General features: G+C 37.6%; 1 protein-coding gene across 5 annotated transcripts in view; it reads right to left on the reverse strand.

Moving 5' to 3' along the window:
- Positions 1-26,071, reverse strand: part of LOC136858147 (cytochrome P450 4c3) — a 244,644-nt gene that overhangs the window by 26,534 nt on the left and 192,039 nt on the right. For all 5 annotated transcript variants that reach the window (XM_067137475.2, XM_068225432.1, XM_067137473.2 and 2 more), the window contains one exon: positions 16,776-16,944. In XM_067137475.2, coding sequence (XP_066993576.2) covers positions 16,776-16,944 — 169 coding nt within the window. The remainder of the gene's footprint in view (positions 1-16,775; positions 16,945-26,071) is intronic.

Consider the following 26,071-nt stretch of genomic DNA (forward strand, 5'->3'; position numbering starts at 1 on the left):
ATGCAGAAAATTGTTACTAGTAGTCTGCAGTATCCGTAACTATGCCGATAACTTCTAATTTTGAATTCTATTTGCTGTACTGTACAACCCGTGTTGCAATAGTTTTAGGACTGTGTTGATGTCTGTGATTTATTTACTTCAAAGTTGTTATTTTTAAAATTTTATATTAATTTTAAGTCAATCTTATTTTATTTAACAACTCTAAATATTGCCCTTCATAGCTAATTACATGATAGCACCTAATAAAGCATCAAATGTCTGAATGATGGATTATTATTTGTTAGCATTTTTTTTTTTTTTTTAAGTTGTTGAAGGCAAGTCTACAAGAGTCCCGGGGCGAAAACTATGCCCCTCTACTCATCTGTTTCAGGGGAATGCCGATGAGTCAAAACGTCTCTGGTCTGCTACACTAGCGGGGGAAGAACAATCTGGCTGAGAGGTGATTTTTACCTCCCATCAAAGCTGAAACCCCCTCTTCGCGGCGGGGAATGAAATCAAATTTTAGGTGGCGTCGGAGAGTTATGCTATTCACATAGAAGCCTTCACAACAAACGGGCCCTTTCAGGAGTTTAATTTAGAGGTAAATTAGTGAGAAAAAGGTTTAAATTTGGAAAAGGCCGAAAAACATGAATTTATTTCCAGTTAAAGCGGGTCATAAGTGATCCAAGGGCCGCGGTGCTTCAGACAAGTCTGCGGCTTCTAGGCCCTCATGAATCAGTTTAAGAGTAGGATGCCAGGGTCAGTTGTATTACTAGAGAGGATTCTAGTTTTGGCCATCTTAGCTATTTTATTTATCTGAGTTCTAAGAGTCGGAATACGAAGTTCAGTTCGTATCCTTCTGTTAGATCTCATCATTCGGAGTGTCTTATTTTGAATGACTTGTAATTTTGAAAGAGGAGTTTTCGCAATATAGCCCCATGCCTCGCAACCATACAGCAAGATGGGCATGATACATGCTAGGTAAATATTTCTCTTAATATTCGTGGAGATATATTTATTGCCTAGCAGAGGTCTCAAGGCTGACACCCGAGCCGTGGCATGCTGACGGGCCTGTTCTATATTGTGTCTCCAGGACATAGTTCTGTCCATTGTTAAGCCAAGATATTTAATTTGGTTTGTCCAAGACATGGGGACATTATTTATAGTAAGATGTTCGAAACTAGGCCGTCGCTTAGTGAAAACAATCGCCTGGGTTTTATCGGTGTTCATTTTCACCTTGTTACATTGGCACCACTCCCTGAAGAGATCAATCCATTGTTGCAACCAGCGAATCGCATAGACATTTTGCTTCAGACTGGTGTAAATGGCTATGTCATCCACATATTGTTGGACCATGACACCATCTCTCTTTGGTAGATCGTTCACGTATAGGCCGTAGAGGGTGGGACTCAGCACTCCGCCCTGTGGGACTCTGGCTCTGAGTGCCCTTGGGGTGGATTTCTCTCCCTCACAGGAAACATAAAATTTCCTGTTAGTCAAATATGACTGAATAATTTTGACAAGGTATTTAGGAACTTTATACAGTTCTAGGAGCTTTACATTTAAGTTATCGTGCCAGACAGTGTCAAAAGATTTCTCTACGTCGAAAAATACTGCTGGTACACTACGGTGGATAGCAAATGATCTTGTGACATACTGTGTTAAGTGCAGTACCGCAAGAGGGGCGCTGCGCTTAGACCGGAAGCTGAATTTTTCCGGTCGCAGTATGTGCGGGGTCCTAGGTAATCATTCAGGCATGTGAGAAGGAGTCTCTCGAATATTTCTGAGATGTGTCATTACAGGGTTATCGGTCTATAATTTTGTGGGAAAAGTCTATCCTTTCCTGGATTCTGAATGACTATCATCCTCCCAGTCTCCAAGCATCAGGAAAGTATTCCAGTTTTAGACACGCCGAAAAGATAGTAGCCAAAAATATTACTGCCTTATATGGCAGTGATTTAATTTCCTTGTTCGACACCCTGTCATCACTGGTAGACTTCTTCTCATTTAGAGTTTTTATAAGCCTGCGAACCTCGCGAGGCTGGATGTCTGGAATATAATTGTTAGGTGTCCATTGTCTTTTGAAAGTTAAGGCTTTTCTGCGTATCTCACGGGTCTGTCATTCGTTTTCATCATCGTCAGTATGATCGTGAGTTACACATTGACTTTCAATAGAGTCAGCAAAAGCCTCAGCTTTATCCTAAGGGGAGAGAATCAAGCTGTTACGGCCATGAATAGCACACTGGGGTTCCTTGGTTCGAGTCAGACTGCGGGTAATATGCCAGAAGTCGTGGTCTGACTCGTGTTCTGAGAGATGATGGCAGAATTCCTCCCATCTCTCAATCTTACATTCCAGCAAACGATTGCGGACTTCACAGGCTAGTTCCTTGTATTCTGCCCAATCTGCTGAGTCATGGTATCTTTGCTATTTTTTCCTGTACCATTTTTTAATTTGGATCAAATCCTTAAGGAGATCCGGCGTGGTGTTGTCTTGGGCGCCAGGGCGGTACTGAGCCTGTGGCCGATTTCTGCTCATATTATTTGCTCAGTCTGGACCCATTTCTGGCATGATCTGAACATTTTGACGACTGTCCAGAATATTATTATTATTATTATTATTATTATTATTATTATTATTATTATTATTATTATTATTATTATTATTATTATTAGTGGTATGAGAAAGGTTGGAATTATTATTATTATTGGTGTTATTAATATTCTGGACTCTGTGGCTAGCTGTAACACCGCTGTTTGGTGGTAAATTACGTCTGCCGTTATTGTCAGAGTTTACAATGTTACCAACGCCGTTGTCACACGTGAGCAAGAGCACAGGATTTTTAGTATCATTAATGATGTATTTCCGTGCATTGTTAATCTTGTTGTTAAGATGAACAATAGCACGGTCGACATCATTCTTGCTCGTAACTGGAAAAGTATTTAAATTTTTATTAACATGCCACATAAACTTGTGGTAGTTAAGGTTTAAAATCTCTCTAGGAAAAGATGGCTCATCTTGCCTTACCCAAGTAAAATTAAAGATGATGGGCTTGTGGTCCAAATTTAACTCATCAGTGACTAAGAAATCTATAGTCCTGTTATAAAATTTAGTAACTGCCACATCTAGGACTTCCACTCCAGAAAGAAAGAAGGTTCTGTGAGGGCGTATACACTGATGTCAGTATCTCTCATGTTGCTGTAGTATCTTCCCCTTAGGATTTATAGTCCTGGAGTTCCAGTCAGTGTGCTTTGAATTCAAGTCACCCCCTATGATGGAACAAATATGGCTAGGATTATTTAATAAAACATCGATCTCTGCAGTGTGTAGCGGAGCTTTGGGGGTAAATAGGCTTAAAAAATCTGATAGTGATAGTTATGATGTCTGATCTCGATACTGAGAGACTCTATAACGCTGAGAGGTAGGGGGTCTATGACATGATGATTAAGTTTAGACTTAATCAGCACGGCCACTCCCCCGCGGTCTTTGTTGGCTCTATCTTTGCGGTAGACTGCAAAGTTTTTAATTTTGAAGGGCATATGAGGTTTAAGCCATGTTTCTCCCAGCAAGAGGCTATCGATGTTATGCTCAGAAATAAACGACTCTAGTTCATATTTCTGAGCAGAAACACCCTTGCGATTCCAAGCACAGACTGTAAGGTCCATAGAGAAAGACATTGCATTAGGGTTCTGAGAAGTATTGCATAGCAGTACTTATCAGTACTCCATTTTTGTCAATTGTTGTCTGACATGTGCTTAGCTTTGTCGCGGTGTCTTTTAAAATAGGCAAGAGCCTAGAGAAATTTATTTGCTTTGCAAGGTTCAAAATGTTGCTTATGCCCGACTGATCGGAAGCAATGGAGGCAGTAGTAGTACTGGTTAGATTTTTTCTTACAAGTTGATTTACGTCACACCGAAACAGGTAGGTCTTTTGGCAATGATGGTATAGGAAAGCAGTGGGAAGGAAGCAGTTGTGGCAATAATTAAGGTATAGCCCCAGCGTTTGCCTGGTGTGAAAATGGAAAACCACAGAAAACCATCTTCAAGGCTGCCAACAGTGGGGTTCAAATCCCACAATCTCCCAAATGCAAGTTCACAGCTGCACGCTCCTAACTTTACGGCCATGTCACTCAGTCTACTAGTCCAGAACATGGAAATCAAGTTTCTTTCTTGTCATGTAGGAAAGGCAATCACTGAAACACTGAAGCTTGTACAGGTCTATAGATATTAGGCTTTAGCAAAAATCTATGCTTTTCAGGGTCACATGAGTTTTAATCAGAGTGTGGTGACAGTTGATAAAGGTCCAAGATCTCTCAACTTCTAACATTGTTTTGTTTCCCTGATAGAAGATACACTGAAAGGGGGGTCTTAATGATGTTTTCACCTATTAAAATGGCAGTGAGACTGAGCTATTGATTACCGTACACCAGTGGCATGCACTGCTGCGGCAAAGAATTTTGTATTTACATTTTCTTATTATTCCTTAAAAAGTTTCTTTATCAAGTTCAAAAAAACTGCAAACAATTAAATTAAGGCAAGTACAGCTGTTTTGATAGCCTGTTTGCTCTACTGCAGTCCAGGTCTCTCCAGCGAGCTGGTTTCTTTGCTGGCATGAAAGAGAGCTACCCCAGCGAAATTCAAGTCACTTGGTTGATGCATGTACTTTAAGCCTCCTTCTCTTGGGAAGGCAGATTGATAGCTGTTGGCCTCACTAGAGATTCACAGTGTCTTATAGAACCTGGGCAGCTAGTTTGCTAGTGGCTTTACGTCGCAGCGACACATATAGGTCTTATGGCGACGATGGGATAGGAAAGGCCTAGGAGTTGGAAGGAAGCAGCTGTGGTCTTAATTGAGGTACAGCCCCAGCATTTGCCTGGTGTGAAAATGGGAAACCGCCGAAAACCATCTTCAGGGCTGCTGACAGTAGGATTTGAACCCATTATCTCCCGGATGCAAGCTCACAGCTGCGCTGCTAACCACACGGCCAACTCACCCCGTGGCAGCTAGTTTGCGTATATGTTAGTTTTAACATTTAATACTCAAACTGTTCAGCGCTACACACCAGAGGCTACAAGAAAAAACAGTATAGCCACTTGCACATAGCCTTGCTAATAAAAATAGCCATCTTATGAAATCAATTCTAATAAAAGTACCTATTTATTTTATTTTTGGATTTCAGTTTGTATGAAGAATTTAGGAAAGATTCATTGATGGCATGTGTAAAGTATATTTTTTGATGCATGCAGAAGAGTATTTAGATTGCCCAGCGTGAGCACAGAGTCAAGTGCGAAGTGAAAGAATTTTGTATTTGGTTGCTATACTTATGTCAGTGAGTGAAACTGTATAACTTTGGCGATGATAAAATACCTGCTAAATTTTGGTCATTCAGTTTAAGTTAGGCTTTTTAAGTTAAAAAACAAAAAGTTAGTTCCAGTATATTTCTGTAAAAACCATGACTGCACTAATCTGTATGCTTGTTATATTTCCACTTAGTTATCGCATGATTTTAAAAAGTAGTAATGTTGGGTTTAGAGAGAGTTTTTATTTAATTTTTACTGCTAGAGTAATGAATGTGTTCACCACACGCCACTGGCATATACTGGAAGAAATGTTCTGCTATTACATAAAGATACTTCAGAGATGCTAGAAGTGTGGGTGACTTTTTTCAAGGGACAGCCACTTTTAGTTGGTAAACCTAATTCACGACTATGTTCGTAGGTGTAAATTTAACATTGTTCTCACAAAATATGATGAAACTTCAACAGGAGATAGGGCCAATTTTTGCTTCACTGGAACAATTTTTATCTTTTGTGTTATGTTACTCATTAAGGGAGGAATTTAATCTTGACCTGAAGTTTATTTTTAATATTTTTATGATAAGCAAGTTACCTTATTGGAGAGATTTCAACTAATAAATAAAATAATAGACTCTAAATTCCAGTCTGTCTATTATGATGATGGCAGTGGTGATGCGTGACATTTTGGAAAGCATTACCACACTCCTGAGAGTATACTGTCGCTCGCACCGCAGCATTTTTATGAGCAGTACAGATGTCATTTCGAAAAAGTGAAAGACTTGATAATCGATATTACTTTTGTATAAGATAACATCATTTGAAAATGATGAAATGGCACATCATATATTGAACACTAGTGAGCATCAAAATCATAGAGCTAGCAGTCTCGATTATGCACTAATTGAAAATAGTTCACATCATGAAAAACGTATGGCAGGCTACTCATGCACTCATAAACATCTATTGAAGTGCTTCTTTATTTCTTACTCTGTTTACCCTCCAGGGTTGGTGTTTTCCTCGGACTCAGCGAGGGGTCCCACCTCTACCATCTCACAGGCAGTGTCCTGGAGCGTGAGACTTTGGGTCGGGGGATATAACTGAGGAGGATGACCAGTACCTCGCCCAGGTGGCCTCACCTGCTATGATTAACAGGGACCTTAGTGGGGGATGGGAAGATTGGAAGGGATAAACAAGGAACAGGGAAGGAAGCAGCTGTGGCCTTAAGTTAGGTACCATTCCAGCATTTGCCTGGAAGAGAAGTGGGTAACCACGGAAAACCACTTCAATGATGGCTGAGGAGGGAATCGAGACTGCTAGCTCTATGATTTTGATGCTCACTAGCGTTCAATATATTATGTGCCATTTCATCATTATCAAATGATGTTATCTTATACAAAAGTAAGGCTGAATGGGCCCCTTTCCAGCCCTCGTACCACTTTTCAAATTTTGTGGCAGAGCCGGGAATCAAACCCAGGCCTCTGGGAGTGGCAGCTAATCATGCTAACCACTACACCACAGAGGCGGACCTGTTAATTTTTACTAGCTTATTATGTTTGTCAATTTTCTTTCTGTAAGCTGTACTCAAACAGAACTCTATTCTGGACCTTCCGAACTGAATCATATTGGCAACAGCGTTGATGTGTGCTTGAGACACCTCATGGCGTCTCTTTAAAACTCTGAAACTATCTAAATTGTCCACATCGTCTTTATTCCAAGCATTATTTTCTGAGGAAAATAGAATATATAGCTAACAGTACAGTTTATTCATTTTTGCACAACCACATAACCAGTCCAGATTTATGTACCACGAGTCATGAAAATATCGTACTGTTCTTTTTGATTCCTTGAATAAATTTTTAAGAGAAGGTGTGGGTCTACCTTTTTCAATTATGTTTTTCTTTTCTTCAAAAGTTCTTAACGAAAATGGCGTGTTCATTAAGTTTCTATTATACACGAACATTCTGGGCCCGTCAACACACTTATTTTCGAGGTGGAATGTTTAATAATGTTTAATACACTGTGCAGTCCTATAGACTATCCTTACCTAACATAAATTAAATATAAATTCACACTTTAACAAGAAAAGTCACATCATATTATAATAGAAAACAATAATGCAATAATATAACAATGCGCTTTTGAGCACGGCAGAATGAACAGATGGAACAGCTCAGCACCAACCTTATAAGCTTTTGTTTCCACTTTCCACTGTGGTAACACGACCGGAGAATGTAGCAGGATACATCTCAGTGTCGAGGGAAAAGGGGCCTTGTTTGGTGCAGGCGCAGTAATTCTCACCTAGCTGTTAGAAGAAATTCAAAGCGTAACCACTGTATGGAGTGGTAACAGCCTCTCGCTCAGCTTTGATGGTGACAGACTGCTGTAATATAGTTCTCGCGACACGTCCCAGTGAAGAAACAAAAATATTAAATATTAATATTAAAGAATATTTTATTTTTATATTTTCAAACTGTTACCATTGGCAACAGTGGATACTAGCACGCATTGCCACTGGATGATGGGGCTTATTTTGTTCGCTTTTCGTGTGAAAATGGCTAAAGTGAATTTTATGGAACTTCTTTCCTTTGTTATACAGAGCCATAAGAAGGTTTTAACAATATCAAACTGCCATCTGCCATCTTAAAACAAAATGGCAAAGGCTCCAAAACTGGCTTGACTATTTGTTTTTAACTGAGATTTTGTTCACTTTTTACAGCTAAACCAATTTAGACTGGTTTTGTTGTAATTTTTGTTGTTATGCAGAGTCACAAAAATGGTTGTTAACAACATTAAACTGTTATCCACTACCTTCAGACAAACTGGTGGACGTTACAAAATTTGATTTTATCATTTCATGGCAAAATGGCTGAACATATTTCAATTAATCTTGTGACACAGTAGATAAGTAATTGCCATCTGCAGTCTTAAACAAAATTGTGGAGGCTCCAACATATGATTTTATTAATTTTAATAGAGATTTTGTTCACTTTTAATAGAAAAACAGCTAAACCAATTTAGGGCAAACTGTTTATTATTGTTATGTAGAGCCATAAAAAGAGATTTTAGTGACATGTAACTGTTATTTGCCATCTTGAAACAAAATGGCAGATGTTTTAATACCTGATTTTATGTGTTTGGACAGTTTTTTTAATTTTCTTAACAGCAAAACAGCTGAACTTATTTTGGTAATTTTTGAAGTGAAGCAATAAGTTTGTGGCTATCCTAAATTGCAGGTGCGGATTTTCAGGTGAAGTAGGTGAAGTGCCACTTCACCATTTATTTTTACCATAATGAATTACTTAAATTTATTTTTCTTATGACATTTGTTGGTTTCACGGAAAGAAAATGTTTTATTGTACGGCGTTTGGAGCACCAAGAGCTCGCATCACTTGATGAGAACCAGGGGAACTCACGAAAGTGCCGGCTGTCGGCCACAGTATGACACGTGAGACTGAGTGAAGACGAGAGATTCCGCAGCTGCCTCTACCTCCCAAGTGCTCCCTCCTAGCGCTTGGCCTTGGCGGTTGCCATGACAACCGTGACATCACCCGCGTACTTTCCACATAGCAGAATGTGCAATTGAAGTTGTCGGAGGATCGGAGTGTAGGATGCTAAAGGGTTTATTGTGTCACCTATTCAATACATATAAATTTTTAAAACTTTTAGGAATGTTTCGTCTTCCGTGCATCATCCTGTGTGAAGTACGAGTACTTACGCATCGTGCTTCATTCGTAGTGTTGTGCTGTTTTATTTAAACATGTATTCTATTTATGACATAGTGTGTATTTTATTATAAACACCATTTTCACGTTGGAGAAACGAAGATCAGAATGAACTTCTACGTTTTGATCGCCCTACTGAATCACTGCAGATTTGTGCTACAAAAGAAGCGAAACATTCCGGTAAATCTTACAATCTTAGTTTCAAACGATCACGGTTTAAGGAATTTCCATGGTTGTGCTCCTCTCCAGCTCTACAGAAGTTGTTTTGTTGGGCCTGCTTGCCTTTTATCAATAATAATGTTTGGAATAAAGAAGGATTTTTCACCCCTTTCGAACATAACACCTTCTTTACATAAGCACTCGGACTCTGCAGAACATATAATATGGCAACTAGATTTGAAGACATTGGAAACAAACCAAAATACGATTTCTGATGTCCTGAAGGAAAATGCCAGACTGTATATTGTAACTGTACAGTTCAATAAAAATGTACATTTAAATAGGCTTTTCCTTCAGTTGGTAATTGATGCAGTGCTCTATTTAAGTAAGCAAGAACTAGCTTTTCGTGATCATGACGAAACATTAAATTCAATAAATCGTGGTCACATGCTGGACCCTCCGCCAGTCACAGGTACGAGGTACGAGTACAAAACAACCAGAAACAACACGTAATTCCTAAATCTTGTCTGCCTCTGTGGTGTAGTGGTTAGTGTGATTAGCTGCCACCCCGGAGGCCCAGGTTTGATTCCCGACTCTGCCATGAAATTTGAAAAGTGGTACGATGGCTGAAACGGGGTCCACTCAGCCTCGGGAGGTCAACTGAGTAGAAGTGGGGTCGATTTCCACCTCAGCCATCCTGGAAATGGTTTTCCATGGTTTCCCACTTCTCCTCCAGACAAATGCAGGGATGGTACCTAACTTAAGAACATGGCCACTTCCTTCCGTCGTCCTTGCCTATCAATTCCCATTCCTGTTCAGCATAGTAGGTGAGGCCGCCTGGGCGAGGTACTGGTCATTCTCCCCAGTTGTATCCCCGACCCAATGTCTCACGCTCCAGGACACTTCCCTTGGGGCGGTAGAGGTGGGATCCCTCGCTGAGTCCGAGGGAAAAACCAACCCTGGAGGGTTAGTAAATAAAGAAATAAAGCAGTTCCTAAATCTGTCGCTCGAAACTGAATGGGATATAGCTCTTCACCATACTTTACAGCCACGAGTTGCCACTGCTAAATTGTTGTCCACCACTTGACAAAATTAAAACTTTAAATTAAAATGGTGGCTAAAATAGTAAAATTTTTATTTCTGACCTATTTCAGTGAAACTCAGTATCACAAGTTATTTTTTGATGCAGAGTTCAAATTTGCTACTATTCCTTTGATATCTTTAAACATTAAAAAAAAGGTTAAAATTATAAAATTCTACTGAGCTTGATAGCTGTCGCTTAAGTGCAGCCAGTATCCAGTATTCAGGAGATAGTGAGTTTGAACCCCACTGTCGGCAGCCCTGAAGATGGTTTTCTGTGGTTTCTCATTTTCCCACTCTTAGCTCTTTTCTGTCCCATCGTCGCCATAGGACCTATCCGTGTCGGTGCAACATAAAACAACTTGTAAAATAATTTATAGAAAGTCAATTTTTAGGTATGGGTCCATTTTGGAGAAACTTGATATTTGCATGTATTTTTAGGTGCTGAACTCGATGTGGTTAATAGTTTAACGATAAAACGTTTTAAGGTTAATTTCTTAATTCAGTACGGGGCCGACTGATTTAGATGAAACTGTTTTCTGTTGTTATATAGAGCCATGAGAAGGTTTTTAACAATATCAAACTGCCATCTGTCATCTTAAAACAACATGGTGAAGGCTCTAAAACCTGATTTTATTTGTTTTGACAGACATTTTGTTGGCTTTTCTCAGAAAAAAAGACTAAAGCAAGTTAGACCAATTTTGTTGTTATGTAGAGACGTAAAGAGATCTTTGCAACATTAAACTGTTATTCGCCATCTTGAGGTGAAATGGTGGCTGTTCCAAAAGCTGATTTTATCTGTTTGGACAGGGTTTTTATTCACTTTATAACAAAACAGCGGAACATATTTCAATGAATCTTTTAAATGAAGCTGTAAATAAGTTTGGCGCTATCTTAAATTGTCATCCTACCATTTGAAAAATTTAAAACTTTAAATTCAAAATTCAAGACAGGTTTCCTATTTTTGACCAATTTCAGTGAATGCAGTGGATGCAGAGTTCAAGTTTGCAATTAGTTTTTGAAACCTTTAAAAATTATAAACCCAAGATAGTGATTGAATTATTAATATTTTAGATTTCTTTTTTGCTTATGGGTCAATTTTGGCAAAACTTCATATTTACATGTATTTGCAAGTCTGGCTATAAAACCATGATTTCCCCCCAAAAAATTCCAAAACTAGGGGAATATCCCACACAACCTACTGAGTGAAATGGTACGGTTATTGTCGGGTATACCAAAGGCCTTGCTAAACCAAGACAGGACAGCTTTGACAAAAACACATAAAAACTACATTCAGTGCCCCTGGAGACAGTGGAGTGACTGAACTAGATTGACTGCAATCTACTGTGGGTTGTGATAGTGATTAAAGTCGCTTTTATCAGAATTTGTATGAAGCTTCAACATGGCTGGCCGTATATGTGTGTAGAACTTCAAATGCATCGTCTCATGCAAGTAAATTATTTCTGACAGACTGAACTCCTGTATTAAGAGTTACTGTCAGTTGCTGTCAGTGCCTGTCTACTGGGATAGGAGTTTCTTTATTGTAACTTTTATTTTCATCAAAATGGCAGCAAGTGTATGTCCCAGTGAGGGTGTCCTCTGTGCTACTTCAGTAATATGTGTGGTTAATCAAGGATTTGCTGTCTCGAATTATTTTGGAAGACTTTCCCAGGAGCAGATATGGACTCTGTTGGTCATGAAATGCCATCTGAAGTTGAAGAAATTGAATAAAAGAAGGAATGCAAGGAGATGGAATGTAGACAAGTTGAAAGAAAAAAGTCTGAGGGATTGTTTCAAGGAACATGTAACACAGGGACTAAATGAAAAGGCTGAAGGTAACACAGTAGAGGAAGAATGGATAGTCGTGAAAAATGGGATCAGTATGCCTACTGAAGAAATGTTAGTAAGGGAAGTAAGATCAAGTAAGAAACAGTGGATAACTCAAGAGATATTATACCTGACAGATGAACGATGAAAGCACAAGAATGCAAAATATGAGGAGAGCAGAAAAGAATACAGGTGAATAAAGAATGAAGTAGATAGAATGTGTAGGATAGCTAAGGAAGAATGGCTGAAAGAGAAGTGCAAGGTTTTAGAAAGTTGTATGGTCCTAGGAAAGGTAGACGCTGCATACAGGAAAATCAAGGAAATCTTTGGAGAAAGGAAAACTAGGTGTTTGAATATTAAAAGTTCACATGGAAAACCACTTCTTGGGAAAGAAGACAAGACAGAAAGATGGTAGGAATATATCCAACAATTGTATCAAGGTAAAGAAGTACATGATACGGTTCTGGAACACGAAGACGTTGTTGATGCTGATGACATGGGAGACCCAATTTTGAAGTCAGAATTTGACAGAGCTTTGACAGACCTATGTAGGAACAAGTCATTGGGAATTGATGACATACTCTCAGAATTACTGACAGCCTTAGAAGAAACCAGCATGGAGAGGTTATTCTGTTTAATGTGTAAGATGTATGATGCAGGAGAAGTGCCATCCGATTTTCAGTAGAATGTTGTTATACCTATTCCTAAGAAAGCCGGTTCTGACAAGTGTGTAAACTACCGCACTATTAGTTTAGTATCTCATGCCTGCAAAATTTTAACACATATTATTTACAGAAGAATGGACAGACAAGTGATACTGAGTTGGGAAAAGATCAGTTTGGATTCAGAAGAAATGTAGGAACACATGAAGCAATCCTGACCTTACGTCTGAACTTAGAGGACTGAATTAAGAAAAACAAGTCCACGTACATGACGTTCATAGATCTAGAAAAGGCATTCAATAATGTTGATTGGACCAAGCTATTTGAGATTCTGTAGGTGATCAGGATCAGATACCCGAGGACGAATTATCTACAATTTATACAAAAATCAGTTTGCAGTGATAAGAACCAAGGGATTTGAGAAAGAGGCAGCAATCCAGAAAGGAGTGAGGCAAGGCTGCAGTTTGCCCCCTCTCCTTTTCAATGTTTACATAGAACAGGTGATAAAGGAAATCAAAGCGGACATTGTAAAGGGAATCAAAGTCCAAGGAGAGGAAATCAAAACCCTGAGGTTTGCCAATGATATTGTTATTTTATCTGACTCTGCAAAAGATCTGGAGAAATTGCTGAATGGTATGGGAGTCTTGGGGAAGAAATACAAGATGAAAATAAATAAGTAGAAACAAAAGTAACGGACTGCGGTCGAACAAGGTCGGGTAATGCAGAAAATATTAGATTAGGAAATAAAGTCTTAAAAGAAATGGATGACTATTGTTACTTGGGTAGTAAAATAATTAACGATGGTAGAAGTAAGGAGGACCAAAATGCAGACTATCACAAGCAAGGAAGGCCTTTCTTAAGAAAAGAAATTTGTTCACCTCAAACATTGATATAGGAATTAGAAAGATGTTTTTGAAGATTTTTGTCTGGAGTGTGACATAGTATGGAAGTGAAACATGGACCTGAACTAGCTCAGAAAGAAAGAGAATAGAAGCTTTTGAGAAGGAGAGATGGGTAGATCGAATCACGAATGAAGAGATACTGAATCGAATTGGTGAGAGGAGATCGATTTGGCTAAATTTGACCAGAAGAAGAGATAGAATGATAGAGCACATCTTAAGACACCCAGGGCTTGTACAGTTGGTTTTTGAGGGAAGTGTAGGTATTAAGAATGGTAGAGGTAGACTAAGGTACAGTATGAGTATGACAAGCAGATTAGAACAGATGTAGGATGTAGTAGTTATGTAGAAATGAAAAAGTTAGCACAGGATAGGGTGGCATGGAGTGCTGTATCAAACCAGTCTATGGACTGATGACTCAAGCAACAACACTAATGATTCATAGTAAATTCTATGATTTGTGTACATAAAGATCCTTAGTAAAGGCTCAGGCTACCAAAGTCTCAGGAGTTTAGCATTTGTTAAGATGAATAGTGTACAAATCGTATGCATATACCTTACTAATTGCTTTTACTCCTAAGTACTTACCCAAAACTTGGATTCACTTCCTGAGAATGTTATTATTGCTATATTATTTCCCAACTGAAAAATTAAGTACACCAAAAATATATATGTAAAATAGTACCCCACATATGTTATTATAAACAAATTCATTTGTATACCAGATTAGATGTTGAAAAGGATCACAGTATAATGAACAGTCACTCAAAACACAAGAATTAGCACATGGTATTGTATAAGTTTCTTGCAGGTACCTTTTCCTCAGAAATAACTGAACCATGTTTGTTGTGGGAATTCACAGGGTTTGTATCTGCAGGGCAGTGAATTATATTTTGATAATAGATATATTAAATGCAAGAAACACACAACACTATATACTCATTCCTTCCTTTAAAGTGACAGCAGGTGAATTATATTTTGATAATAGATATATTAAATGCAATAAACATACAGTAGACTATTGAACTTCACTGAGAGAGTGATATTTGTTGACCATTTGTCAGTATACTTAGACACATGCCTTACTGACATAATAGTACCTGGTGGACATTCCTCATACATTGCTAAATATTTAGATGTGTTAAGTGATGAAGACAGTGTTGATAGTAATGATGACCATGCATTGTGTGATTTCAAGTACTTCTAGCATTTTTTCAACTTACAATAAATATTCTGTTTTTAAGACTATTTAATTGTAATTGTTCAATTAGTAAAAGCCATTGTAGTTCTACAGCAGATAAATTGTTAACCTCCATGACTCTTTCTCCCTGGGAAGCAATTTTATTTTCCTGTTCTTTGCAGCCTTCAGATCACTTTCATATAAAATATCTTGTTCATTAATTGCCTTTCAAGAATACTTTTTCCTGTATTTCTTTCACACTCCCCTTCAAAGGTTACCAGTATATAGCCCTATCATTCTGCAAATTGTGGTTTACTGAGAAGAGCAGGGTTCTTCTTCAACAAGCTTTCAGAATACATATGGTGAATACGTTCCATCAATTAGAACATATGAGACATGGTTTCGACAATTTAAACATGGTGATTTCAATGTGAAAGACAGTGCGCGCTCTGATAGACCTCAAACGTGCAAAGACGAGCAATTGCAGGTGTTACTGAATGACGACCCAACTCAAACTCAACAGCAATTGGCTCAAGCATTGAATGTGTCACAAAGAAACAATCAGCAGATATTTACAAGCAATGGAGAAGATCAATAAACTTGGTAAACGGATCACACATGATTTGAAAGAACAGCAAATGGAAAATAGCAAAGTCACTTGTGAAATGCTACTTCAACCTCTCAAAGGAAAATAATTTCTGTACCAAATTGTGATGTGTGATGAAAAATGAATTTATTTTGAAAACCTGAAGTGGAGAAAATCATGGCTGTCACCTGGCAAAGCCGGTCCTTCAACACCAAGGCCAAATCACTTTGGCAAGAAGACCATGCTTTGTGACTGGTGGGACCAGAGGGATATTGTGTATTATAAACTCTTTAAGCCTGGCAAAACCATTAATGCACAATACTATTGCCAAGAAAAGATAAATTTAAATCATGCATTGATCGAAAGACGACCGGAATGGGCCAGGAGACATGGCAAAGTGATTTCGTTACACAAAAATGCGCTGTCTCACGCAGCAAAAAAAAAAAAAAGTGAAAGACACCTTGAAATTGCTTGTATGGAACATCCTTCCGCAACCGCCGTACTACCCTGACCTAGCGCCATCTGACTATTACCTCTTCGTATCAATGGGGCACCCACTTGCAGAGCAGCACTTCAGCAATTTCGAGGAAGTTGGAAAATGGCTCGATGAATGGTTTGCTGCAAAAGACAACCTGTTTTTCTGGCATGGTATTCATAACTTACCTGAAAGATGGGCGAAGTGTGTAGAAGCCAATGGTCAATATTTTCAATAAACAAAAAATGAATTTCCCTTGAAAATTGTGTGTTTTCTTTACCACAAAAACCGGTAAAAACTTATGCATATACCTGATAGAAGGCCTGGCTCTGCCTCTCTGAAGTTAGTCTACAGTAACAGAGAATTTCCTTGTAGTAAAAGCACAAAAGCTGGGGATTTTTACCTGGATCTGAGGGCTGGTTCGAGGTCCACTCAGCCTACGTGATTACAATTGAGGAGCTATCTGATAGTGAGATGGCGGCCCTGGTCAAGAAAGCCATGAATAACGACCAGGAGGATTTGTTGTGCTGACCACACCACACTGCATAATCTGTAGGCCTTTGGGCTGAGGAACATTCGCTTGGCTGGTTGGTTTTTTAGTAAAAGCACAAACTTTCTGCATACAAAGCATACTTTTACTAAAGTAGAAGTTATAGCAAATGCTATGTTTTATGCATACTAACCACGAACTTCTATCCTGGAAGTTATCATTCATTGTTCATTCACTATATAAGGAATTTCAGAATTTAATATTTGAACATATTTCTACCAGCAGTTCTTTATTACCTTTTCTCCATTTGAAAAATCATTGTGTTGGGTAAGCTGAAGTGTGACCATCAAGTATAAAAATACATACTGGAATATGAAATAGCATTTATTTAATTCCTTACACTACTGTATCTAGTTACTTACTTATGTGAATATCCTTTTCCACCATTCTAGACATGACAGGTACACTGGGATATAGCCGTAGTGTTTCCTTGATCACCTGTTCCAGATATTTCATGTGGCTCAGGTCCTCGTAGGTTGGATCTCTGTCTGAATTACCAAAAATGCTGTCCAGCTCATGCATCACCTTCTCCTGAATTAAGAAACACAAGAAGCCAGTCTCACTCAACAACATAAAGCTGATACATGGCTCATTCAGAAGTACAGACTTTGATATTGTAATAAAAATAAAAATTTAGAAAGGATCAGGAAAACGTATCATAGTTTTAGAGGATGCGTTCAAGGTAAGAAAAATTCTAACATAAGACTCAAATTAAGAATCTAAATTTCTGGGAGTTTTTTATTAACTTATAATGGTGATTCAGAATTATTTGATAAGATAATCACCTATGTGGGAAATGACATGGAACGGAATGTGATTGTAATATAGTTGGTGTGTTATTGGACATTATAAATTTTCCAGCTAACGCACTAGTCAGCATTTTGCCCCAGTGGTATTATAAATGTACACATTCGGGACAAATATTTCAGGTTCCCTATGGGAATCAACATCTATATCAATGTGATTGTAGCAGGAGATCTCAATTTATCAAAATGACAATTAGGAAGGTCATATGAATGACAGGAAGAATGACCAACAAATGGCAAATAAGTTAATATGGGAAGGAAAGCTGATTCAGAAAGTGATGGAACCGACTCGAGGGAAGAATATACTGGTTGTGGTGCTGGTAAAACCAGATGAGCTCTATAGAGAAACCAAAGAAATAGATGGTATTAGTGATCATGAAGCTGTTTTTGTCGTAGTTAAAAATAAATGTGATAGAAAGGAAGGTCCTAAAAGTAGGACTATTGGGCAGTACCATATGGCTGATAAAGCAGGCATGAGGGAGTTTAAAGAAAGTAAATATGATTGATGGAAAACAATAAATAAAAATGTAAACAGACTCTGGAATGGGTTTAAAGCAATTGCAGAGGAATATGAAAACAAGTTTTTACCTTTAAAGGTGGTCAGGAATGGTAAAGACCCACTTCATTATAACAGAGAGAAAAAAGAGACTAAGGAGGTGCAGACTGGAAAGAAATAAAGTTAGAAATGGCTGTGGAAGTAAGGAGAAATTGAAGGAACTTACTAGGAAATTGGGTCTAGCAAGGAAATCAGCTAAGGATAACATGATGGCAAGCATAACTGGCAGTCATACAAACTTTAGTGAAAAATAGAAGAGTATATATAAATACTGTAAGGAAGAAACGGGTTCCCAGAAGGATATTACAGGAATCATTGAAGAACAAGTGGAGTGTGTATGTGAGGATCTCCAAAAGGCAGAAGTATTCAGTCAGTAGTATATAAAGATTGTTGGTTACGTTTTTTTTTTTGCTTTACGTCGCACCGTCACAGATAGGTCTTTTTTTTGCTAGTGGCTTTATGTTGCACAGACGCAGATAGGTCTTATCGCGACTGTAATATGTGGTGGGACAGAGAACTGGAACTATGCAATATATAATTTTAATTTAAAATTATTTTTTTTAAACGTGTCTGAAGGATTTCATTTTTGTTTGTAATATTTTGTATTTTAAGAAATGAAGAAATAAGAACTTTTAAGTACTCTGGACTCTGCTGGAATATCTTTTATGTGATTGGAACATGTTTGTAATAATCTTTTTTAAATAAGGAAACATCAAGATATATCGAACAGTATGAACATTGCAAGGTACAAAAGCGTTTTGAAGTGGTTATTTTTTGTATGTAAATTTTATGTAATTCTGTATGTCAAAATTGTAATCTGGTGCTTTATTTTGAAGCATCCTATACCACACACGCGGTTGTTGATGTTGAAACAGGTGATGTAATTCCTCTCCGGGAAATGACCACATATGGTCATGCAATTGTATTGGCAAACGGGAATCTAGTGTAAGTTTGATCTTATTGGTTAATTGTGATTTGGCCATTTCCGGTCTTCTGCCGGCTTCGGAAAAATGATGCATGTGATCGGCGTCATTTACATCTGACCGCCCTAGCGAGCGCGTGTGGTCGAGGGCTTCCCTCGGGAACTCCTGTTCTTATTGGTAAGTGTCATTTCAGTGTTATTTTAGTGTTATTATCTATGTTTTCTGATTTTGTTGATTTAATTTTATTCCTTTTGCGTTTCGGTATTTATTTGCTTAATGTAATTTTTAAAGTTTTAAATTTAACATGTCCGAGTTTGCCCTAGGTTCCTGTCGCCGTAATTTCAGTTCTTTCACTTACTTTCGTTTTAAACTATACATTGTAATGTAGCATCACCTTCCTATGTTAAAGTCTTTAAACACCCTTCACTTGTGAATTATCAATATCTATGTCATGATCTTGTTTCTTGTAATATTGATTTTGATTATGTTAATATGATGAGTTTCGAGGTGATGATCGTAAATCTTTTCTCCCCTATAACGCCATAACTTCCCATGGACTGCATAGGGCCCCCACATGTTCCACAATCCTGTCTTAGTTGTCATTTTTAGGCCTGTAAGTGTTCCCTTGTATATGATATAATTTTGCGTATTGAACGTTATCCATCACGTTTCCATGCTCTGATGTGTATTCTCTGCCACTGCATCATTTTACTATTTCTTTATTGACATTTTATGTCAATATTTATTATTTATTATTATTATTTTTGTATTATTATTTTATTTTTATTATTGTGTATGTGCTGAGTCTTGAACCAACGCTACAGCAACGGTGGTATAGGAAAGGCCTAGGAATGGGAAGGAAGCGGCCATGGCCTTAATTAAGGTACAGCCCCAGCATTTACCTGGTATGAAAATGGGAAACCACAGAAAACCATCTTCAGGGCTGCCGACAGTGGGGTTCGAACTCACTATCTCCCAGGTGCAAGCTCAAAGCTGTGTGCCCCTAACCGCATGGCCAACTCGCCCAGTTGTTGGTTACAAGAATAATGTCCAGACAGAGGAGGTGACTAATACTAAGGAAGTATTAAAATTTACCTACGATAACAATTACATTTACAATATGATACAAAATATGAAAACTATAAAAAGCGGCTGGAATTGATAAGATTTCTGGGGATATACTAAAGACAATGGGTTGGGATACAGTACCATATCTGAAGTACTTATTTGATTATTGTTTGCATGAAAGAGCTATACCAAACGAATGAAGAGTTGCTATTGTAGCCCCTGTGTACAAAGGAAAGGGTGATAGACATAACGCTGAAAATTACAGGCCAGTCAGATGACATGCATTGCAAGTAAGCTTTGGGAAAGCATTGTTCCTGATTACATTAGACATTTTTGTGAAATTAATAACTGGTTTAATAGAAGGTAGTTCGGGATTAGGACAGGCTATTCCACTGAACTTCAAGTTGCAGGACTCCAGCAAGATATAGTAGATATGTTGGATTCAGGAGGTTAAATGGACTGTATCGTGAGTGATCTATCTAAGGCATTTGATACGGTGGATCATGGGAGACAACTGACAAAAATGAGCGCAGTTGAACTAGACAAAAGAGTGACTGAATGGGTTGCTATATTTCTAGAAAATAGATAGAAAATAGACCTCAAGGAATTAAGAGCAGGTGAAGCATTATCTGACCCTGTAATAATTAAGAGGGTAATTCCTCAAGGCAGTGTTATTAGACCTTTATATATATATATATATATATATATATGATATGAGTAAAGAAGTGGAATCAGAGATAAGGCTTTTTGCGGATGATGTTATTCTGTATAGAGTAATAAATAAGTTACAAAATTGTGAGCAGCTGCAAAATGACCTCGATAATGTTGTGAGATGGACAGCAGGCAATGGTATGGTGATAAATGGGGTTAAAAGTCAGGTTGTGAGTTTCACAAATAGGAAAAGTCCTCTCAGTTTTAATTACTGCATTGAAAGGGTGAAAGTTCCTTATGGGGATCACTGTATGATCTTCATTGGGGTGATCACATAAATACAATTGTAAATAAAGGGTGCAGATCTCTGCACATGGTTATGAGGGTGTTTAGGGGTTGTAGTAAGGATGTAAATGAGGGGGCATACAAGTCTTGGGTAAAACCACAAATAGAGTATGGTTCAAGTGTATGGGAGCCTCACCAGGAATATTTGATTCAAGAACTGGAAAAAATCCAAAGGAAACCAGCTCAATTTGTTCTGGATGATTTCTGACAAAAGAGTAGCATTACAAAATGTTGCAGTTTGGGCTGGGATTTTGGGAGAAAGAAGACGAGCTGTTCAACTAAGTGGTATGTTACAGTTTATAAATTTCACAATTATTCCGCATTGAAAGTTGTTGTAACTTAAAATCCAATAAAGGTATTTTATTAGTCCACCTATTCAATACTGTCCACTTATAAGGGGTTTCAAATACATACAATTACAGACACCTTCAGGACATGTTTCACAAACACAGAATGAATGGTCAAGTAGGCTATCAAATGTTCTCTACAAGGAGCCCTACATACTATGTGACTACATGGTATTCTGCATCTTGTACAGCAGTTCCAGTTTACACCTCATTTTACAACTACCCTAGGAGGGTTTAAAATGCTTTCACATCTAATGACAACAGTAGCTGCATGACCACATCTTATGCAAAACATAGTTCCTGTGCTTATGACTTCACTTTTGCTTTGTTAGAACATATGTTTTTACCATTGCATTTGGAGAAATAGGAGACAATTCAAAGAGACATTCTATAAGGACTTCACAAGTTCATATAAGATGAAGATCAAGTTTTAGTCTTGGAACATATGGTTTAGAATGACTAAGTGGTAGTTTTTCAATGACATTTTATCACAGTTTTTATTTAGTGTAGTCCATATGTCACACTTAATGTACTAGAATTTTAAGCATATAAGGTCACAAGGCTAATTATCTAGCTTCTTGTTTTGATATTTAAGGTTAATATTTTAAGATTTATTTGAGGCTGTAGATGCCCTATAGAAAAGGTGAAACATATCCCGAAGATGTCTGTAATCGTATGTATTCATAACCACTTACAAGTGGACAGTATTGAATAGGTGGACTAATAAAATGGATTTTAAGTTATAAGTGGTATGTTTCAAGCTGTCAATGGAGAGATGGCCTGGAATGACATTAGTAGATGAATAAGTTTAAGTGGTGTCTTTAAAAGTAGGAAAGATCACAATATGAAGATAAAGTTGGAATTCAAGAGGACAAATTGGGGCAAATATTTGTGTATAGAAAGGGGAGTTCAGAATTGGAATCACCAAGGGAGATGATCAATAAATTTCCAATTTCTTTGAAATCATTCAAGAAAAGGCTATGAAAACAACAGGTACGGAATTTGCTACCTGGGCAACTGCCCTAAATGTAGATCAGTAGTGATTATTTGATTGGCTGATTGACTGATTGCTTCATTTACACCTTAGCAACCTATATAAAACAATATAGACCATTAGGTCCTGCTGCCTTTATCATTTCCACACATATGAGGCATGTTTTTAAAGTAAGGGCCATTTGAAAATAACTACACAACGAAAGACGATATTCAAACACCACATTTATTTGCAGATTCTACATACTTTACTCCATTTTTCAACATAGCTGGCAAGATTGTTTAAACACTTATCATACCTTACAACAAAGTTTTGATTACCCTCTTCATAGACACTTGCCGCCTGCTCCAATAACCAAGAGTTCTTGATCTTGCGCTGGGACAGAGTCTGTTTGGTCTTCACTTTTACAGGAGAATCTTTTGTTTTTGTACAAATTTGAGTGTTTGATGACGTTTTTGAATCGTATGCTGAAGAAGGTGATGACATGTTGAGTCAGATCGTAACGGTGGACGAAACATGGGTTTCACATATCACGCCCGAATCGAAGCAACAGAGCATGGAATGGAGACACACACACATTCACCTGTAAAGGTGAAGGCCAAACAGGCTCTGTCCCAGTGTAAGATCAAGATCTCGTGGTTATTGCAGCAGGCGGCAAGTGTCTATGAAGAGGGTTTTCAAAACTTATTCTCCATCCATGGGTAAATAATGCAAATATTGAGCTCAAATTATTATTATTATTATTATTATTATTATTATTATTATTATTATTATTATTAATATTATTATTATTATTATTATTATTATTATTATGATAACTTGTAATGTATTTCAGAATAGTAGGATAAAATATTACTAATATTAATCTGTCTATGCATTTTACTTTGTTGGTAATCCTTGAGTAGTTCTTGCAAATTTCTAACTTAAGTCTTAATTGGAATTATCATTTCTATTTGTGCTTAGTAATAACCTATTGTAATTAGGATACATCAGAACGTAGTTTAAAAATGATTGTAGTGTATTGAGGTAACTTATTAGAAATTAGAGTGCTTATTCTATTATTTTGAGTAGTCTTACAAGTTTCAAACTTTAATTTTAATTTCTGTTTGTGCTTAGTAATAACCTGTTGTAATTAGGATATGCCTGAATGTAGTTTAAAATTATTGTAGTGTATTGTAGTATCTGAATGTAGTCTGAATGTAGTTGAAAATTATTGAAGTGTATTATAGTATCTTATTAGACACTAGTGTGTTTATTCTATTAGTGTGAAATATTTGTGTAGTCTAGTATCTGTAGTAACTCTCTTACTAGAGTTCTGTTGTAGTAACTAGGGTAGCCTTAACTGCAGTTTAGAATTGTGTAATTCTTGTGTATTATTTTCTGTTTTCAGTAATTAACAGCAATTTTTATCCTGTTAGGGTTGTCACGTACTCTCACTGCTACATCGTGGGACTTGAGACTTTACTTTCCTTCGCCTACCATACTTGTTTCGTCATCTCGTGCTGCTGCATTCTACCAGTTACCTGATGCTATGTGTCGTTTTTTATCAGCTGTCCGTCTACTAGCCCGGCCGGCTATTTGCTTACCGAGCACGATAGCTGCAGTCGCTTAAGTGTGGCCAGTATCCAGTAATATGGAGCTAGTGGGTTCGAACCCCACTGTTGGCAGCCCTGAAGATGGTTTTCCGTGGTTTTCCATTTTCACACCAGGCAGATGCTGGGGCTGTACCTTAATTAAGACCATGGCCGCTTCCTTCCCATTCCTTGGCCTTTCCTATCCCATTGTCACCATAAGACATATCTGTGTCGGTGCAACGTAAAGCAAATAGCAGGCTCTTCGCTTACTGGGCATGGTTTTGCCCCCCTCCTCGCTCCGCTCACGTCACGTATTACGTCTGCCTTCTGGCATGTTCTGTGCTCACTTCTCTCTGCCTATATAAGCTCACGTTGATCTTCTTTGTGGCGAGTTGGGATATGAGGTGATTCTAGTGTGGAGGGCTTCATTTGTCCTTATACAGCTGGTCTGTACATCTGCTGTTCTATGAACTGGTTTTCTATGATGAGGTAGGTGAGCAAAGGACAGGCAGACTAACTTTTAAATATTTCAGCCATTGGTCTTGCCCTTCTGGCTTGGCATACAAAACTTCAATTTCAGTCAATATTTTTTGAAACATGGACTTGCTATTTTTTAATTATTTCAAGTCCTGAAAGTTCTATAATATTTTCGAAGTGTTGTGGAAGTATCTTCAGCTATGGACACATGATTTGAAATTTGATAATGGGTGTCTTGTAGATCATTGGAATGTTGTGTCTATTTTGTGGGAACTGTATGGAACTATGAGTGTGCGGACTTGGTCATCCTTTCTCCTTCCCCTTCCACCCCTTGTTTTCTAATTTTTTTGATCCTCAAAGAAAGAAGCTTGAGATTGATAATGTTTCTTACTGATCTGTCATTAATTAGTTATGTTGTTTACACCAATTTTTTATGATTAAGTAGATTTTAATTTTTATTGTGGCTCACAAATCCCCAATTCCTTTTAACTTCTGTTGTTTTAAATTTTGTCATCAACATTGGTGGTCATCTAGTCGTTGCTTCAAAAAAAAATTGTTATGTATATGAATGTTTATTTTACTTCGGCTCCTTCTTTAAATAGGACAATGTGCACTGTTACTGTATTTTTTTGAATTGTGAGGATCCATATTGGATGTTCCTCAATAATCTTTGTACAGTTTTGAGATATTATTCACCCCAGATGTGTACTCTGAGCATTATTATTATCAGTGTTTATCCCTCAAAATTATATACCTTCCTTTGGGATTTTGATCTTTAATCTATTCATGCGCTTTTCTGGTGTGACACAAATCACGTTATTTCCTATCATTAAAAAAAATTAATCATGATAATAACAATAATAATAATAATTTTTGTGGAAATTCCAGTCAGGATCACTATTGTGCTTAAACATTTGTTGGAGTTCCCATTGAATGGGCTTGTTGCTCTTGTATCTTGCACAAAATTTCTGCCTCTTTGAGTATCACAAACAAAGATTGAAAATTGTAACATTTTTACCTTTATCTTGTTGTTATAACAAAATTCTGGATATTAGTTTTGAAAATACATATGTTCCACCCTTTGGTTATTTCCAAAAGAAAATAGGATATTTTATTTTCCCTCTTCATCCCAATGTCCATGTACCTACCACGACTTTGCCTTCTGGGTTTGCCCCACAGTACGGCCTGCTGCGCGTGATTGACTCTGCTGTCTTGTTATATAGAGGAGGATTGGCCACCTTATTTTGAAGGTGACTGGCATATTAAATACTATTATCGCTTGCTATAATTAAATACACCTAACAGGGTATTGTAGGAAAAAAATCGTGCAACTAAGTAGTATTGTAGTGTAGTAGTAGCCTATATTAATTACCTTATTTTTGTGTGATCATTGTGAACTATCCTAGACAATATTTCTTTCTTTTCATTTTTATTTTGCACAGAATAAGTTATATTATTTTTCTTTTTCTTTTCATTATTCAGTAAAGAAAGCCTAAGGAGTGCAAGTGTAGGAAGTGTGGGTGTGGTCAGGCATTAAGGAGTATGAGGGAGGAGTTGGACAGTTTGAGGGATATCATTAGGATTCTCTCAGAAGACAGGAAATAAGCTAGGCCTCCCTCAAACAATGTACAGGATACAGTAGGTATAAAAGAGGGATGGGAAGGAAAGGGGGGAATTGTAGAAGACAGGTGGTCTAATGTTCTAAAGTGTCTGTGAGAAATTGGTACGAATCACTATAGGTAGAACAAACGAGGGAAGATGAGGAACAGGGAACTGTTGCTGAGAAGTGCGGAAGTAGGAGGAAGGGAAAAGGTAGGAAAGGGAAATATGGAGTAGTGAATAGGCAAAGACAGGTGAAACAGGGTCATGGGATGGAGAAAAAGAAGGAGGAAGTAGCTTCTGCAGCTGTCAGGAAAG

This window comes from Anabrus simplex, chromosome 1, assembly GCF_040414725.1.
Source record: "Anabrus simplex isolate iqAnaSimp1 chromosome 1, ASM4041472v1, whole genome shotgun sequence".
NCBI classification, from domain to species: domain Eukaryota; kingdom Metazoa; phylum Arthropoda; class Insecta; order Orthoptera; family Tettigoniidae; genus Anabrus; species Anabrus simplex.